The 20,421-nt window shown below is 34.1% G+C and overlaps 1 protein-coding gene across 2 annotated transcripts in view; it reads right to left on the reverse strand.

Moving 5' to 3' along the window:
- LOC126970965 (uncharacterized) overlaps nt 1–17,417 on the reverse strand; it is a 33,459-nt gene extending 16,042 nt beyond the window's left edge. The window contains exons 1-3 of one of the 2 annotated variants that reach the window (XM_050817117.1): nt 9,321–9,474; nt 8,843–9,238; nt 913–958 (exon numbers count right to left, since the gene is read on the reverse strand). In XM_050817117.1, coding sequence (XP_050673074.1) covers nt 913–958; nt 8,843–9,238; nt 9,321–9,389 — 511 coding nt within the window. In that variant the 5' untranslated portion in view covers nt 9,390–9,474. Of the gene's footprint in view, nt 1–912; nt 959–8,842; nt 9,239–9,320; nt 9,475–16,879 lie in introns of those variants that run through there. The other variant, XM_050817118.1, reaches the window with a different exon arrangement.
- Nucleotides 17,418–20,421: the final 3,004 nt, after the last annotated feature.

The following is a 20,421-nucleotide window of genomic DNA, read 5'->3' on the forward strand; positions in this document are numbered from 1 at the left end:
CTGAGCGGCACTCCAACTGTGCTCGTCACCTTGAGACAAGATGTTAAGTCTCATTTGCCCAGTAATTTCACTAGCTACGGCGCCCTTCAGACCGAAACACAGTAATGCTTACACATTACTGCTTCACGGCAGAAATAGGCGCCGTTGTGGTACCCATAATCTAGCCCGCATCCTGTGCAAAGGAGCCACTGGTAATTTGTAATTGGTGGTATTTTTGGTTAATCGCTTTTATCCCTGGTACTAAAACAAGTAGGAGGTTTTTAGCCAGAGGATGCCTGTAATATGCCACAGCGGCGTCTTATTCTAGCTCCAAGGCGGCAGTATGCAAGCAATTTTTGTTTATTTTGAAAAGTAGCGAAATAACTGGCCGAATGAGACATCTTATGTCTTAAGCTTATTCAGGGCTAAGATTGGTGGTCACATAGAGATTGTCGGCAAACTAGTGTATAGTCCGTGTTCCAGATTGTGTCTCAATGTGTACTCCGTGATTAAGTGTATTATACTTCTGTATATAAAAGAGACAAGACACAATTCTTCATGGATTACTTATCGACACGCCTTCTAGAATACGAAAGTAAAAGCCATAATCACATTAGTTTCATACAAATGATTGAAGTTTTCTTTAGTGTTAATTCCGCCAATATTTGTTTTTAAAACAATTCGACACGTGTTTCGAGTCGTGCCAGATTTTGGCGGGACAACACGTCCTGAGAATGCGTCGTGTAGAGACGAAACATGTGTCGAATTGTTTTAAAAACAAATATTGGCGGAATTAACACTAAAGAAAACTTAAATCATTGGTATAATTATGGATTTCCGCAAAGTAACGCCTAATTCAATAAATTTTCTTACATTAGTTTCATACACCGCTAAACATTCATGCCAGAACTCAAAATAGGCAATGTTACTCACCGTATTTGGAAGCAGCATTAAGAGACGCATCGCTGTCATCGCTATCCTGTTGACAAATAAAAAACATCAGATGTTATATCATTTTATATTAAATAAATACAAAGAGTCAACACCGCGACTGGACGTGGTATGAGAGAGATAGAGCGCCTCCCTCCAGCCTGCGACTTCTGCGCTAGTACCGGTTCGCTCGATTGCGTACCGGTACTCGTATTTAATTCATCTACACGTAATCAATTGCACTTGACACGACTTTGTTACTTAATTTCTTTATCAAATGAGTATGAGAGTTTACTTTAAATAAGCGTACAATGTGTGTTGTAATTTTTTATGACTACCATGCATATTTTTGCGACTAGACTTCGGGACAGTGTTGTAGGTATTTAGCGGCAGAACATGGGAAAATGCGAATAAATATGGGAAGAGAAGAAGTCAATAACGTAATACCTAGATAGATTACATAAACGAACTGCCCAAAGAGCTGCAAGAAATGTACATAAATACCACGAAAACAAAAATCGAAAGCAAGATACTTCCTGAAAAGAGAATAGGTTTTGACAAAGAAAAATTGAAAATTAAAAATAAATTGAATGTCTCTAGATACTCACATAAACCCGTGAGGTTTTCGTGGTACTTATTTCATAAAAATGTTATGTATTTGTTTCTGTATTGGACAAAAAACTAAAAAAAAACAAAGGAGTTGCGATAACTTCGTGAGCGACCGTCCCACGGGGTGACAGACGGTGGCGGGGACGGGGTACTAGGAAGTCAGCAGGTAGCGGGTTACGACAGGAGGGTCGCGCACGAAGTCATCGGACTATAGCAATTCTCTCTAGCACACTGTTTAAAAATTTCATCTTGATAACTGTTACTGTTTATGATTATTTCTTCTGTAGGTTACTCTAAATAATAAAGTTTAAGTGTATATGAATAAATAATAAAATAAAAAAAACTACGTTTAAAAAAACCCACTTCAAAAACTGAAAAGTGTCAAATAACTAAAAAAATATTTTAATACACCTCTTATGCAAACCTTTACCTTTAATATTAATAAAATATTTTTATTTGTATGTGCTACATATTGATAGCTTTGAAGTCAGTGCCAAGCTCTAAACAAAATAAAACTTAAGATTATAAACAGCTTACTTATTGTAATTATTTAGGTTGTCTGGCCACGCGTGTCTGTCCGCTTGGGTTGTTTTGTTCTAGAGGAAGCTATCCCACTCAAAGTCACGCGTGGCGAGTGTAGGTACCTTTATTACATTTGGCTTGGCACCGACTTCAAAGCTATCAATGTGTAGCACATACAAATAATAGTATTTTATTAATAATAAGTAAAGGTTTGCTGAAGAGGAGTATTAAATTAAATTTTTTGTTATTTGATACTTTTCAGTTTTTGAAGTCGGTTTTTTTAAACGTAGTTTATTTTTTATTTTTTACGTTTTAGTGTCAGTTAATAATAATATATAATCAACTTGAATAAAAACTACAAAAAAGCCGTACACAGAAAATAATTATGTCATCCAGGTAGACGAAAATTTTCATATAAATGTTCATAAAATGAAAATTACTGCCAAACTATGTAAAATTTTTATGGGACCAAATGACATATATTTCGCATCAAACAAAAAAAGAATTACGTAAATCGGATCATAGATCTCAGAGTAATCGGGGTACATAGATAAGAAAAATACCGATCGAATTGATAACTTCCTCCTTTTTGAAGTCGGTTAAAAATATATAAGGCGTGGGTACCTTCAAAAAAAGCGCGTACGCTCGTGTGATTCCTGTGGTGTTGCAAGAGAATGTGGGCGGCGGTGATTACTTAACACCAGGTGACGCAGGTGAAAAGGCTTTAATTTACTTCATTTGGCTTTGATTGTATTTAACGTGCTATCTTATATCAATATTACCTACAGTTTTTACAAAAAACCTATCCAAATGTTTTGAGTTTTGATTAGTGTTAATTCATAAACTCTGGCACGAGACTCAAAGAGTCTGGCGAGAGAGTCTAGCGAGTCAACATCTCCTGAGGATGCCTCGTGTAGAGGTGAAACAAGCGTCGAATTGTTAGAAGACAAATATTGGCGGAATTAACACTCAAGATAACTCAAAACATTTGGATAATTAAGGATTTCCGCAGAATTACGACTATTATAATAAATTTTCTAAAAAACTAATAATAATAATTAATATAAATTAATAATTTGTTCACAAGTAATATATAATGTTACAACGTTATTTATTGCTTGTGAACATAAACCTTATCAATATTATTCCATAATCTTCAGCTTTGCTTTATAAGATACATAATAGCTTTAAGGGTAAATGTATACACTTCTACAATAAAGTCCCAGCCACTGTTCAGGCATTATCTATAAATAAATTTAAATGTTTTATAAAAAAAATGGCTCTGTCGTAAATCCTATTACTCCACTGCTGAATATCTAAATGATCGGACAGCCTGGGACTAGATTGTGATTATTTTATAGCCACTGTACAATATTGTATATTTTCATTGAAAAGAGCGCAAAAAAAAGAATGCTGGGAGTTTCTTGCGCCGCTTCTTCTCTCTCAGAGCGCCATTTGTTTCCGAAGCGCTAGTAGTATCTAGTAGTATAAGAAATGACATCAAAAAGAATTCTAAAGGAATCAATTTTGAGAAAATAAATGCCTTTTATGCCAATTTGGATGCAACATTTTCAACGTCATGCTGTTTTTCAAATTAAAACGATAAATAACCATTTACTGCACGTTGTTTTCATGATATACAGGGTTATTGGTAAATCGAAGTATTCCCATTAGAAGGTGATAGGGGTGACCATTTGCTATAAGTTTAACCCCCCATATGCATTATGCAAAAGTGAATCACTTATGACTTAACAGGTATTTTGGCTGTTTACAAAATAAGTCAAAAATGCACCATACAAAATTTATTTACTTAAAAAAAAACAATCCATTTAAAATTATTTTTTTCTGATTTATAAAAACAATTTAACACTGGTTATTTATCAATATTGTAACAACAAATATAGGTCCTGTTAAATTTATATCTACAATAACAGAGTTGTATTCTCAGTGTACTTACCTGCTACTAGTGTCATCTGTGGCGTTAATGTAATGTGGTTGACTTTTAAATAAAAATCAGTCTATTAGTTGACAACCTCACAACGTGTTTCATTATAGCTCCAAATTTAAAAATACGAGACAAACGAAAACGATATTAATTAAAACATAGCCGTTTTTCCTAGCTCTTCTACAGTGTATGAAACTAGGAAATTATTTATATAGGAATCAATGAGAGAAAAATATATTCTTAATAATGTATGTATGTTCATAGGCACCGGATTTAAACTTAATAACGCCCTGGGCACCGGAAAAGAATCCGCCCCAATACTGGATTTTTACTAAAACTTAATAGTTTATAATATAATTTATTTTTCGAAACTAAAATTACTAATTTATTGCAGAATCTTTATTATATGTTATATATTCTCAAAACATGAATAAATATTTGTCTTCAAGGAAATAAATTGATTAAATCGTTTTTATTGTTAATTTTTTCTAAACGTGCCAAATTATAATTTACAAATAATGGATAAATTGTATTTCTTGAATTATCAATTAAACCAAAAATTATTAATCAACCGAATTAATTAATTATATTGAGCAATCTTGATAAGACTAAAATAAATTTTTCCCTTTCAAAATTTTGCCGCCCTGGGCACTTGCCCCAACTGCCCCTAGTGTTAATCCACTACTGATAGGCACATAAGTGAATTTGCTAGAAACTGTCATAACCATAATGTTAGCACCAACAAACATAAACTTATAATGCCCACTACTCGAGTCGAGTTAGTAAGTCTTTTGTGGGGCGTTGTATATGCTTTTACAACAAGCACCCAGATAATGTTCAAAACAAAAGTATTACGAAATTCAACTGAATTGTTAAAAAACGTATGTGTGGTAAAGGTTACTATAACATAAATCACTTTCTTAATGATACCACTGATTTCGAATTCATCCACCGCCCACGGGCTATTAAATACTAAATTTTATTGTACGATTTTACATTGTAACCATATTTTTATATATAAAAAAAAGAAGACCGTTGAGATTGTTGCACCCGTTATTCTCAGATCTGAGCCATACTTTTTGGAATGGGTGGTAGTTTTTGACAATCAATAAGTGATTTTATATTCTATTTTGAATAAAAATATTCGAATTTAAACAAATTTTAATCATAAAAAATATCACAATGGAAGCAGGCGGAACTCCTATTCGAACTAAATTTAAGGTCCTTACAAATATTGGTTTAAGTAAATTTAAAATGCGAGACAATATTATTGGTTTTTGTACATTGTTGCGCATACATTGCTCTTTAAAATAATTATTATTCTTGATTGACTTTCAAATATTTATAAATATATTAATAATGGGCAACTGAAAAGATCGATCAGTCCTCTGAGTATTATATTATCGATGTTACGTGGTCGCTACATGCGGAAGCGCAAGACCAGTCCTTGAGGCGAACTTCCAATGGTGGCCGTCTTTAGCCTGACAATAATTGGCATGTTGTTAAACTTTCATTAAACAATTCTTAACAAGTGTATGTACATTGTACATCGATCGCCAGCTACAGAGAATTAAAAGTTTTTATTGAACATTAGAGAACTGTGTAGAAATTAGTTGAGAGAATTGCGTTGAATGCAAGCAAGCGAGCAATGAATGGCGCACAGAAAAACGTTGCGTGATGTGGTACCGAGGTTTCGTCTAACAAATGGTACATAATGGTTGGTATCGTCATGACTTCCTAATGATGAGAATAATAATTAAAATCGCGATACAAAAGTAACTGTTGACCGTAGATGGGTGAAAATTTGAAGATGTATGTATTTTTGAATTCTGACTCATAATCAACAAACAAATTTAAAAAAAAATTCAAAAAAAATTCGTGTGGACCCTTAACATTTAGGGGGATGAAAAATAGATGCTGTCCGATTCTCAGACCTACCCAATATGCACTCAAAATTTCATGAGAATCGTTTCGTTTCGGAGGAGTTCAATGTTTAACACCATGACACGAGAATTTTATATATTACATAGGTATTGATTTTATTCTGTATTAACATAATGAAATAAGGCATAAGATTTTTATATAAAAAGACTACAATATACTTATATTATAATAATATCAATATATAAAAACATTGTAATAACACTGGTAATCGCTTTGAATAATACACGAGTGCGTTGCCGCTCTGTGAGTGCCACGGGGCCGCGCACGGCGCGTCGTTCGCCACCTTTGTAGGTTCAGGTTGCGACGTTGCCGCTCTCCATCACTGTAGGTAGTCAAGGCCGACAATTGGTCGAGCGACTGAACTAAATCATTGATATAATGTATATTATATTTTAAACAATATATTGTCGGAGGCTCATATTGATATTTTGTGCCACCGCCGTGAACTTGTACGTAGGTAAATAGATTCCTTGTTTAATTCTAATGTCGGCTATCTCTAAACGCATTAAATCATAATGTAAAACTTTATAAAATAATATTATGCCGCGTAAAAAGAACTTCGCTCCAAAAAACATTTACGATAGAAGCAAATTTAAACTCCGAACGCCATCCGCACAAAAATATCGGACATTGTCAACTTTTTAACTGACCTCATTTCTGTATTAGCACCGAATGCCACTTTGCACACATTTTTACACGCCAGAGAAAAAGATAGAGATACTTATCACTTATTATCGTGCTGTAACGATTCTTAATTAAAGTATTAAGCATGGTAATACTGTCACGGCACTGTCAATATTGAACTTAGTAGTACAGACCACAACGTTCAGCGACCCCTCGATACATAAAGACGCACTAGAGATCCTTACGAATACCTATAATATTTTATAATATATTTTACCGCCCGAATGGTTATCTCAAGGTTTGATGAGATTAAAAAAAATCATAAATATGTTGTTATATTTGCATTTAATTGCCTTGTTGCAAAACGGCATGTCTGCACCGATTCCGAGATCCGAGTACCAAGTCTTAATAAAAATATTATTATAACCGCATTGCAAACAAATTAGTCGACCAACTGAGGTGGACGGGCGCCGGGTACTGAATGCTGATTGGTCAGGTTATGATCATGATTGACGAGGTTATGATATCGTTAACAATTGCTATTGGCTACTGTGGATTTATATAAAGTCTGTGTACCTAATTTTATATCTGAAAGCGTGTATAGGTTATAAGATATTATTATAATAAAAAAAGTGTTTGTACTGATGTACGCACGTAAGAAGTAATTCTTCTTTGGCGGTTGAAGGTATTAAATACAACCAATAAAAATATTGTTATACCGCATAACAATTTATTTAAATAAGGTGTAATTAAATATCAATAAATCATTTTAATGCATTTACAGCGAAGTTATATACTATATATTGTAATTTATTTAATTCTCGTCCATTAGCTGTGATTCAGTAGATATGAGTTTCAAGAGGCTTGGTAGCTGAAGTATGATAGAAATGGTCTGGTTGACAAGCTAACGTCAGGGTGTCAATTTTGCGTGACGATGTGCATGCGCATCGTAAAAATTCACTGTGAAAATTTTCACTAACGCGCCAAAAGAAGCATATCTTCAGTAAGCAAAGAAAAGGCTAGTGTGTTGCGGTGATCGTTTGACATCCGAGCCTGTAAATCGTACTTAGGGTTGCCAACTTTTTTTACAAGAAATAAAGTATATTCAGGTCTGTGAAGAATATTAAACAGTATTTTAGAAAAATGAACAGTATTTTATTTATTTATTGTTTTAAATACATATTTTTTTGAACTTCTCGCACAACTTACTAATTTAATCTTGCTTAAAAAATTCATACGCCTCACCACAATTATAACTAAAATTAAAATAAATGAGGTAATTCACGGTCCACGTAAAAAAAGGTTTTATGTCCAGAGAATGAGAACGAGAACGCATACACTCGCATGTCTGTCACTGACAGTCTTGAATATTTGACATTGACATCGTTCAGAAACTCGGTGTGATTTGTTTGTGGCTGCGCTCACGCTGTGCAGCAGTGAGCGCCCTCTGACTAAATAAAACAAAGTGTGAGCGAGTAAGTATAACGCATAATGTGTTTGCATGCTGAAAACAGTATTTTGTATACTTTATTTTGGTTCAACAGTAAAAAGTATAACTTAGTGAAAAACAGTATAATACTGTTGAAAACAGTATAGTTGGCAACTCTAATCGTACTGCCTCGTGGTTCTCGCACGCCGCGGCCGGTAGGTATGTTTTCGCAGCTAAAGCGCGGAGTGTCACACATAATTAACGAATTCAGCAAAAAAAAAAGTGGCGATGAAAAAAGGCTTACGAAGACCATTAACACCTTTCGCTTGAAGTTGTTCGTTGTATGACAAGGCCACATGCACGACTCACTTGTCACCCCGAAAGCATTGTTGTCAGATTTGTAAATTAACAGTTTTTAATATAAAACTACTACTAATTTATGCCATCAATAATCAGAAGAAAATGCCCTAAAGTGTTTAGAGGCACAAAAATAATAATAATCAGAAAGTAAACAGCTTCATAAAAATACAAAAAAAAAATACCGGGAATTGGGGTGATCCTTATTTCAATTCCAAAAAATGCTGAGTGGGTGTCCTTTTCGTTGCGCCGTATTTTTAAATTTGTTAATTTTACTATGTATATAATGTTTCGTGTTGTCATGAATAAATGAATACTTTACTTTAAATTGCACGTTTCCCCCTGCACGATTTTGTCCTGTTGTCGAATCTCGGTGCCTCCGATCACCGATGTAATGCGGATTAAAAACATTGACAAAAAAAAAATCGTGGGGTGAGATGTCGTAGTGCGCCCTAGGACTATAGATTAAGTACTCCATTAAAATTCTTAAAAAAAAAACTCACAAATAATTTCAAATCCTTAAATATTCTCTGGAAAGAAGTCCTTTTAAAATTAGGCAGGGTCTCGTCTTCATTGACCGCATTGAGAACTTTATTTATGGTGGGAGATTCGCCTTTCGCGTAGAAAGCTTGAACTATTTGGCGTATAGCTGATTTTGTAGAATCGTCAATTTTCTCTGTACACTTTGGCCTGACTTTGGTGGTGACAGGAGATCTAACACGGCCATTTTTTTTTAATTCCTTCAGGACTCTATATACAGTTGAGATGCTGATGCCCATAATACTGGCTGTTTTTAGCGCCATCTCTGTTTTATACGGGTATACATCGGGAGGCCAAGTTTCTTCAACATGTCTGAAGGTATTCAGAATCATATTTTTATCATCTATTGTCAAAACTTCCTGAAATTATCAATTTTATAAACATATGAAATGTATTTAAACGTAACTAAAACATTACAAAATTAAATAGCAACTTACTTACCCTTGGACGTTTTCTATTCGGAGCAACAGTTCGGTCTTCTTGCGAAGTACTTGCATCCATCACGTACATGTTTAAATTACTTATTATATATTTGTATATAATGGCAATATAATATATTAAGAATAAAATAATATTTCAATAAGATCGAGAAATAACATCAACGGAAATAATTATTTAAAGCAGTACACACGAACGAACTCGTACACAAAATGATTCAAGAAAACAAAAGTAAAATGGCCGGCGCAATGTTTGCATGGCACGATAACCGGCCTCACTATCGAACATCACGGAAAGAGCGAGACATTATGACAAACACACGTAATGAAAAGAGACAGCTAGAAAGTAGATTATCTGAGTCCTCGCCTGCGGGGTACAGGTGCGCGGGGGTATGACGACAAAGGGGACTGAGACAGGTGCGGGCGGCGGGCGAATTTTTGTAATAGCTCATTTCGCTAAGCGCCCCCGCCGCCCGCACCTGTCTCAGTCCCCTTTGTCGTCATACCCCCGCGCCCCTGTACCCCGCAGGCGAGGACTCAGATAAACGGTCGGCCTATAGTGACCTTTTGTATTGCTTTTCGTTGGCCGTTTCATAACTAGTGCGAGCCCGCGACTTTTTAACGCCGTAATTTAACTTTGGTGTTAGTCAACCGTTATGGGGATCTTGCCACGATACATCTATGAAAACCACATTCAAATCGATTAAGCAATTTTTAAGATTAGAGTGCAAAAATAAGCATTCTAAAATTTTTTGACAGGATTAAGTAACTACTTAATATGTATAGCTAGTTTATTTGTATTATTTTGAAACCTTAATGAATGAGAAATGCAATAAAAACAGTGTTACAATTTGTACATAGTATGTAACACAAGTTATATATTTTTTTATAATAGTATATATATATATCTTATCTTAATATATATAAATTACGTGACACGTTGTTTGTCCGCGATGGACTCCTAAACTAATGAACGGATTTTAATGGGGATTACTTCATGGAGTGCAGTTTGGTCCAACTTGAGAGATAGGATAGGTTTTTATTTCGATTTGGGACCAATAATTATTTTTATTTTCAATATTTGTTTTGTATGGACATATTTTCTATGAGAGAATTTAGTGACGCACGATTTGACAGTTACGCTGTGAAACAATTTCATTATAACAACAGGGAGCATTTTTTATGAAACAATTCTTGATGTTGTAAGTGTTTTGAAATATTATTGGCAAATTCCTATAAAACAGTATTTTATTTATTATCCACAGAACAACGGTCAACAAGTCTGTCGGGTCAGCTAGTATATATATATTTTACATTTATTTTGTTAGATATACATAGCGGAGAAAAAGATAAGATTAAACTACAACTACAAAAATAATAAGATAAAGTACCTATTTATCTCTCAAATATATAAAATTCTCATGTCATGGTGTTAAACATTGAACTCTTCCGATATGGCTTGACCGATTCTCATGAAATTTTGAGTGTATATTGGGTAGGTCTGAGAATCGGACATCTATTTTTCATCCCCCTAAATGTTAAGATTTTTTTTTGACACACACGATTTTTTATTTTTTTGACTTTTTATTTTAAATTTGTTTGATTATGAGTCAGGATTAAAAAATACATACAACTTCAATTTTTCACCCATCTACGATCAACAGTTACTTTTGTATCGCGATTTTAATATCGGCAATACAACGTTTGCTGGGTCAGCTAGTATTTACATAAAAAAAACATAAGAGTTATACATGAAATGTAAATAAAGTCCCACCCGCTATTTGGAAGCATCTATAAAAAAATGTGGTGTTAAAAGGTTTTTATTTTAAAATATTTTCTGCTATAAATCCTACTATGCTATTGGAGGATACTACAAGGTTATAAAATTATTAGATTATAGCCATCACATAAGTCTTTTCTTCAACACACTTACATTTTAAATTAGCCATTAAATAAATATATTAGGGTATGGGTCTCAGACAATGATATATAATTAAGTACAATATTATATACTTAAAAATACATTAATATTTAAAATAATTAGTAAATAGAAATTTAGGATTCAGAAAGAATCATTCTTGGATTAGAACACATGACACCTAGCTCAGTTCTCAAGGTCACTTACAATTGGGCTGTATGAGCTATTTAAGTAGCAATAATATTGTTTTACTAAAATGTATTCTGGTATAGTTGGAGTTTACCAGTGGGAGGCTCCTTTGCACAAGATGCCGCCCACACTATGGGTACCACAATGGAGCCAAGCCTTTGTGCCGTGAAGCAGTAGTAATGTGTAAGAACTTACTGGGCAAATGAGACTTAACATCTTATGTCTCAAGGTATCGAGCGCAGTTGTAGTGCCGCTGAGAAATTTGGGGTTTTTCAAGATTCCTGAGCGCCACTGCATTGTAATAGGCAAGGCGTATCAATTAACATCAGCTGAACGTCCTGCTCGTCTCGTCCCTTATTTAAAAAAATTATATTTCACCCTTGCTTCTGTCTCAGAGTGCTATATGATTCCTAAGCAGTGGCAGCACATTAACTGGCATCAAAAAGAATTCCAATAGAAACAATTTCACCAAAATAAAAGCCTTTTATGGCTATGAATCTATAAAACCTTACCAAATTCTAAGGTTTTTACATAATATCATTGAAACAATAAGACCTGAATAAAAACTTACAAAATCATCACACAGTGGCATCATCAACCTTAGTCAGTTTGAATTAAGTGTTCACACACTCAGTATAATAGATACAGCCAGAGGCTATCTACAGACTAGGTTAAGCTGAGTTAGACAACTTAACTTACCTAGCAACAACCATGTTACTAACAGTTCTTCAGTATCTTAGCGATACACCACTCTATTGGAGGATATAATCAATTCCTTATAAAATTATAATTGTATCAAAAATGTGTGTTTTAGAAAATCAAAAACTAATGAAAACTAAACAATGTGAGAGTGGATATATTAAGTGTTGGTACAGTGCATGATGGGATCTAAATGTGAGTAAACATATTTTATGTTCAATAGCTGCGCCACTCAGTTTCAATAAAATATTTTACTTTAGAAAATCCTTAATGTGACTAATTTAAGGAAATAGGCACATCAATATAATTATAGGACATTTTATTTCGCAAGTCCAAGAGTACTTTTTCTTCCGATTTTTTTTCATAACAGTAAGAGATAAGATGGGCAGGACATTCAGCTGATGATAATTATTGATATATGTCCTGCCCATTACAATGCAGTGCCACTCACGATTCTTGTAAAACCCAAAAATTCTAAGTGGCACTACAATTGTGCTTGTCCACCTTGAGACATAAGACGTTAAGGCTTATTTTCCCAGTAATATAACTAGCTTTCGCGCCCTTCAGACCAAAACACAATAATGCTTCACGACGGAAATAGGCGTTGTGGTGCAAAGGAGCCTCCCACTGGTATATTTACTTCAAAAAAAAAGAATATTATGTCTAGAGGTGCAATGCAGCCTCAAGCTTACCGATTAGTATTAATAGGCTATAACGATTTCCCATAAATTAGTTATACAGACTGACTATTACATTCCAAGAATTCCCATTGCTGCTGGTGTTTGTTTGGCAGTGCTAACAAACCTTCTTCTCAAGACTTCTGACTCGGTGTTTAAAAAATATTATTGGATTCATTCAATTCAAGAAGAAATAATAAAATATATGTGCAATTTAATATGCTAGATAGAATTAAGTGTTCCTCCATAGGTATTCAATAATTTCACTTTAAAATACCAGACAGTATACTAGGACCCACTGAGCACAAATTAATTTAAATATATTAATTATGAGACAAATAATCTGCACTTTAACAGTAAAAAAACAAAGTGTTTACGGTTCATTACACGAAACACAGTGGAGGTACAAACCAACATACTTATAAATGACCAGAGATTAGAACTTGTTGACACTATGGTCTTCTTGGATATCACATTAGATAAATAGCTTCAGTGGGGTCCACATATTGCCCAACTAGCAGATAGACTCAGCTCTGCAGCATATGCTGTTAGAAAGATTAGAGAGTACATGAATGTTGCGACCGCTAGATTAGTGTACCTCAGTTATTTTCACAGCATCATGACTCATGGTATTTTACTGTGGGGTCATGCTGCTGACATTGATATAGTGTTTGCTCTGCAAAAGAGAGCTGTTTGTGCTATATATCAGCTTGGTTATGGACAGTCTCTTAAAGAAACTGTTCATTGTCAGTACATTTATGAAAATTTAATCACATTCAAAAAAATTGTCACCTTATTGCTCTTAATAGTAATTTTCATTATTATAACACTAGAAATAAGGGATTGCTTGTAACTAATTCTAGTAGGCTTCATACATATAATATAATACACTACACTTTTATATAAAAGTCCCAGCAGTTCAGGTATTATCTATAAATAAATTTAAATGTTTTATAAAAAAAATGTCTGTCGTAAATCCTATTACTCCACAGCTGAATATCAAAATGATCGGACAGCCTGGGACTAGATTGTGATTATTTATAGTGATAGAAATGACTGTACAATATTGTATATTTTTATTGAAAATAGCGCAAAAAAGGGATGCTGTGAGAGTTTCTTGCACCGCTTCTTCTCTCTCAGAGCGCCATTTGTTTCCGAAGCGGTAGTAGTATCTAGTATATTAGAAATGACATCAAAAAGAATTCAAGGTCAAAAATAACACTAAAGAATGTAAAATTTTATATACATTTTACCATTTATCACTTCAGATAAGTTCAGCTTAAATGAGATGAAATAGAACAAAATATCTTAAATCTATATTTACAGCAAAATCAATTTACAAATTATTTTATTTATAACTAGTTGACCCGACAGATGTTGTTCTGTATATAATAAATAAAATAATGTTTTTTTATTAATTTGTCAATAATATTTCATAACATCAAGAATTGTTTCGTATAATATGCTCCCTGTTGTTGTAATGAAATTGTTTCACAGCAGAACTGTTGAACCATGCGTCAATAAATTCTCTCATAGAAAATATGTCCATACAAAACAAATATCGGATGAGGGGGGACAAATCAAAGGAAAAAAAAAATTGTTGTTTTTATTTCATTCCGAACACTTTCATATTTATTCACCTTCTAAACCTTCCCTGGACTTCCACAAATAATTCAAGACCAAAATTAGCCAAATCGGTCCAGCCGTTCTCGAGTTTTATATATATATAGATATATCCAAAGAGATGTAATAAAAAAACTACATTTAAAACAACCAACATCAAAATCTAAAAAGTATATAAATTTAAAGACTCATCTGCAAACCTAATTAATACCTTTAATATTAATTAAATACTTTTAGTCACCCTAGGCATGTACATTTTGTTTATACGACAATCCTAATTGTCAGACGTTAACCTAATCAAACAACACAATCATTATGATTTCTTGTATAATTTAGTTGTAAAAATTAGCTATTGGAAAAGGCTTTAAATTTTACATTACAGACATTTTTAAGTTTATTAATACACTGTATATATATATATATAGGGTCTTTCAATAGGGATATTGTTGAAGCTACATCTGTCAAATAGGCTGTCATTTATTCAGTCTGTTTTGCCAAATCACCATGGATGGATATAGCGTTCAACAACACGTGCAAATGATAAAACTGTTTTATCAAAATGGGTGTTCTGTTCGGGCAACGTTCCGCGCGCTTCGCCCATTTTACGGGCGCCATAATCGTCCTACCGAGAGGACTATTCGCAGTGTGGTGGATAAATTTGAGTCCACTGGTTCAGTAAACGATCAACCAACACCCGTACGTCGACGAAACGCAAGATCTACCGAAAACATCGCCGCTGTCCGTGAGAGCATGCAGGAGAATCCGAGGCAGTCGATTTCGCGTCGCTCACAAGAACTCGGCCTTTCACAGACCACAACTTGGCGAATTTTGCGTCGTGACTTGGGCCTGCACCCATACAAAATTCAACTGACCCAGGAGCTGAAGGTAAACGACCATAGACAAAGACTTGTGTTCGCTGAATGGGCTCTGGAGCAGTTGGCAACTGACCCTAATTTTCATCGAAAAATCATCTTCAGCAATGAGGCCCATTTCTGGATGAATGGGTACGTGAACAAACAAAATTGTCGAATTTGGGCCGATACAAATCCACATGAGATCCAAGAGCGTCCAATTCATCCCGAAAAAGTCAAAGTTTGGTGTGGATTTTGGGCTGGCGGCATCATCGGTCCATATTTCAAACGACGTTGGCCAGGCCATCACCGTAAACGGAGAGCGCTATAGGTCATGATTACCAACTTCTTTTGGCCTGATTTATGCACCAGCGTCATGGAAAATTGGACATTTCGGATGGGCGCCACCCAGTGAAGCCGGGGCGGACATTTGAACGATGTTATATTCCACACATAATGGCATCAATAGGCCTTTCAAACGAATAAAAATTGTTCATGATATCTAACACAAATTTTGTTTTATTTAAATTTGAAGATAGGAAGCCCTTAATGAAAGACCCTTTATATATATGTATTTTGTCTCTGTGTATATGCTAATTTATATCCTGGTCTCCTCTGTTTGTTTGTTACGGAGCTAGCTAAACAATTAAAATTTAATATCAATGAGATGATAAAAAAACAAAGATAAAAAGATCTAAGTAATACAAAAGTATGGAAACCATACTCATGATTAGTATTTTTACAGTGGTAAAATATTATAGCAAGACTTAGTTTTAAATGTTTGTTTTGTTTGCAGCTAAGGAGAACCCTTTATATTAAGGATTGGTCTCCTCTGCACTCCAACTAGATACCACAGGCGTAGTTGTAAAGTGCGGCAATGAATACTATGACTAAGTAGGAGTACTTGAGCCAGTCTCATGACGAAAAATGTGTGCCACATGAACACAAAGTGTATGTCAAATGCCACACACACAAGTATCTAATAGTTGCAGTTATAAAAAGCTATTGTTCATAGGTAGTTTGGTATGTAGTTGGGAGGTCAGCGGAGATCAATCGATAATCTAAGGAGAACCCCTTCCCCATAATATACTGTGATTAAGTGTCACTTATAACAACAGCTGTCTATTGAGTCATAATTTATATTATAAAGTTTTTCCAAAACATTAAATTTTCACTTGAGATTTTAGGAAGTTTTCTTTAATTCTGAGGTAGAGGTGAGAGAGAATATTTAAACTTTTGAAGTTGTGGAACAAAATGTCTGTATTAAAAGAGGATTGATTACTTTGGCTGTTATACCATGTAGATTTTGAGTTATAAATATTTGAGGCTTTCTTCTGGAGGTTTTTAATTTATCAAGGTTATATACTAGAAGATATAATGCATTAAAATGTATGTGAATGTAGCTCTGTCACTTACTCTTTCACAGAGCCCTACTATTTTAGATGAAATTTAGCATAAACATTTAATCACAAGCAGATGTGATCACTTCAGGCAACCCACTAACCTGAATATCATGCCCAGCTTTGAATTAAGTTAGTGCCTAAGCTGTATCATACAGGCAATCAAGAAGACCTAATAAAATAATACTAAATTAAAATACACTTACAGTATCATATGTCCTGTCTTTCGATTCATCTTCCTGCTCACCATGAATTAGTTTCTGCACATGATCTTTACTTACAGAAAACCAAAGTACTATTTGAGATATAGAAACTTTATAAGAACTTTCACCTATATACTGCAATATGAGTTCATCTTTCACTATACTAAATTCTTCTTCAGTTTTATTTTTTACATAAGGACCACTTAATAAAGCTCTTACAATAGTTCGAACTGAGGGCACACTTTCATCAGGGTATGTATTCGAATAAACTTTTCTTGTTTCCCAGAAACTGTGACAGTTTGTAAAAATGTCTGTTATGATTTCGGTAAATTCGGTATTGGAACGTCTCATTTTCTCTTAATTCTAAACACTTAACAGAAGCACAATTCACAACATATAGGTACATTCAACAAATATTTGAATAAAATTTTGAGCGGGACCACACAATCCAATATAGGTACAATAAATAAACAAATTTTGAGTTCAAGCCTCGAGTCTTGAGTCTTGACCCCCTGTGGACTAAGAGAATTTAAACACTACGTTCACCTGTGGAGTGTGGATTGTCAGTTGTCACTTTAACAGTTTCACAGCTATCACCAAAGAGTAAATGAATCATGGATAACCCTTCCCAGAACGAAGAAATAATCAAAGACAAAAGTTAAATTTATTTAATATGCATGTCATCATGGTAATTTCTAGTGACGTTGCACGTCATATCGCTGTTTTGGTGGATCGAGTCGACTCGAGTCAATTTATACGGTATTCGAATCCATCGTTCGAGCCCACTACTCGATTTTTAGAGTTGAATATTTCCATAAATTTTTTGTACCTAAAAATCGAGTAAAAGTCTTATGTAAGTTATACAGTTCTTGTTATCGCTATATTGGGGCAGAGTTTCCACCTGTTAGGATTCACAATAATTAAATGAATACTCAAAACTTATTGCTCTAGCTTATTTAGGGCACGACAACCAATCGTGTTTTACACTCCTGAATATTTTGTGTAACATAGGTAGTATTAGATATATAATCAAAATACAAGTACTGTATACTATGGTCATTTCCAGAACAATATTAATAGTCGTTATAATATTATGATCTTAATTTAATGTTGGTTCTGTCGTATAAAAGTAGTGGTTCAGTCACTACTCGCTACTGCTCATCACTACCGCTAATTATCTACTATAGTATAAAGCGAATCGATTAAGTTTATACAAAAAAGTAATGGGTATAATGTTATTATTAATTCGGATTTCTTATAGCTCTATGACGTTGGCAGTGCTCGCTAATCCGTTATTTCAACATTACAAAAAGACAGTTTTAGTAATGTGACCCCTTATCTATTTATAATAGGTATAGGTGACGACCCAGTTGTTCCTTCCTTCACTCATTACGCTACAAAATCTCATACTATAGTAATACTAGCTGAACCAGCAAACGTGGTATTGCCATTTAAAGTAATAAAAAAATTAAATAATTAAAATTTTTGGGGTAAAAAAAATAAATGACGACCGATTCTCAGAACTACCAGATATATCGTACATAAAATTTATCGTACTACAATAATCATTAAATTAAAGATTGCTATCTTGTAACTTTATTGCGTATCTGTGGAATGAATAGAATAATATTAACATCGCGATACAAAAATAGGTGTTAATCGTAGACAAGTGAAAATTTGAAATTGTGTGTATTTTTTAATGCTGAATCATAATAAAATAAAAACAAATAAATTGTCAAAAAAATCATATAAATATGTAGGGGTGGCCCTTATCATTTAGGGGTATGAAAAATAGATATTAGCTGATTCTCAGACCTACCCGATATACACACAAATCAAACAAATTGGTTTAGCCGTTTCGGACAAGTTTGGTAACAAACACCGGGACACGAGAATTTTATAAATAATAATAAAGTCGTATCTTGGAAGAATGATTTATTAATCGAATATTGACGTGTACTTTTAGTTTGTAAAGCGTTAAGTATTCGTTCTAGAATTTATCCGACCTACTCTGTGCTAACAAAATAAGGAGATATTATTTCAGTGCATACTCAAGCGAACACTATTGATAGCATTTTCACGTAATACCTATAAGTCCCTGGCCTTGAAGATTAGCAAATTTCACTTAAACATTTCGTTCGTTGATAAAGAATATTCAGAATCGGTCACTTTTGTCAGAGTGCTCGTGGCCGCTAAGGTGATGCGACATTAGTCGTCATTGGTCTCTTTATTTTTGGGCTGCGCTGCCTCCCGCGCGATGCTCCTCCGCTTTTGGCGGTTTGTAGCATTGCGGAAGCACTCCACCACAGTTGTTACTGCTTTGATCAGATCCATCCATCGCGGTGAACTTCCTCTCACTCTTTTCCCCTCCACCTGGCCCTGCACAACCAACCGCACAATCGATCAATTCATGGGTTCATTGAATGAATTCTAGAGATGTAGCCAAAGAACTTTAGAAACCGTAAATGCACAGTCGACTATTTTATCTTTAGTTCTTTCATGATGAAAATGATACACTTTCAAAGTCAAAAAGTAAACTGATTTTAAGAAGAGGCAAGTCGACCTGTCTACCATGTATAAGTCGGCGTTAAACCAGGGTTTCCTTGAATTTTCCATCATGAAGAAATACAACACTAAGAATTTCTCAGTTTATTGAAGCACAACTTCTAGTATAGATATGAACCGTCTTTACATAAAACAACCGCTTTTATAGCTTCCGTACAATAGATGAAACAGAGTAGATACAACTTCTTTTAAAACACAAATAAAATTAGGTATTATTAAATATTACCTAAATACAGCTCAATAAATGTTTTAGTGAATTAATATAACTTCAAGTGATTTATATGATAGTTTGTTCAATTAATTTGAGCAAACATTACGAAGTAAGAAAATGGCGCTGCAAGCAAGTTTCGAAATACAATTAAGAAAGACTTATTGCATAAAATAATTAAGTTTGATACAGAATAAGGATATTAATTCTAATACAAATTAATTTGAACATTTACACATTCAATTAAATATTTTAACAATAAATGAAACATCAAACATCTTCAAACAATTCAAACAGTCAAAACAGTGTCCATTAAATTAGTTAGACCTTAATAAATAACAGTTTTATGTTTACAAATAGCTATTTGTATTTAAATCTTATATATTTCAGATTTATCTATAATAATATATTCATTTTAACGATAAACTAAAACATAAATATCAAGAGTTGCAAACAATTGACGGTAGGTGGCGATTTGCGCTCATATATACGACATGTCTACGATGTATGCAAATCTTAAAAACCAAGCATGTATCTACACGTGTGTCTGTTTTTTCTGATAATAAGGGACGAGACGAGCAGAACGTTTAGCTGATGGTAATTGATACGCCCTGCCCATTATAATGCTCAGGATTCTTGAAAAACCCAAAATTTCAGTCAGTCACCTTGAGACATACGATGTTAAGTCTCATTTGCCCAGTAATGCGCGAGGCGCCCGCAGTAATATTTACACATTACTACTTCACGGCAGAAAAAGGCACCGTTATGGTAC

Source organism: Leptidea sinapis, chromosome 22, assembly GCF_905404315.1.
Source record: "Leptidea sinapis chromosome 22, ilLepSina1.1, whole genome shotgun sequence".
NCBI lineage: Eukaryota > Metazoa > Arthropoda > Insecta > Lepidoptera > Pieridae > Leptidea > Leptidea sinapis.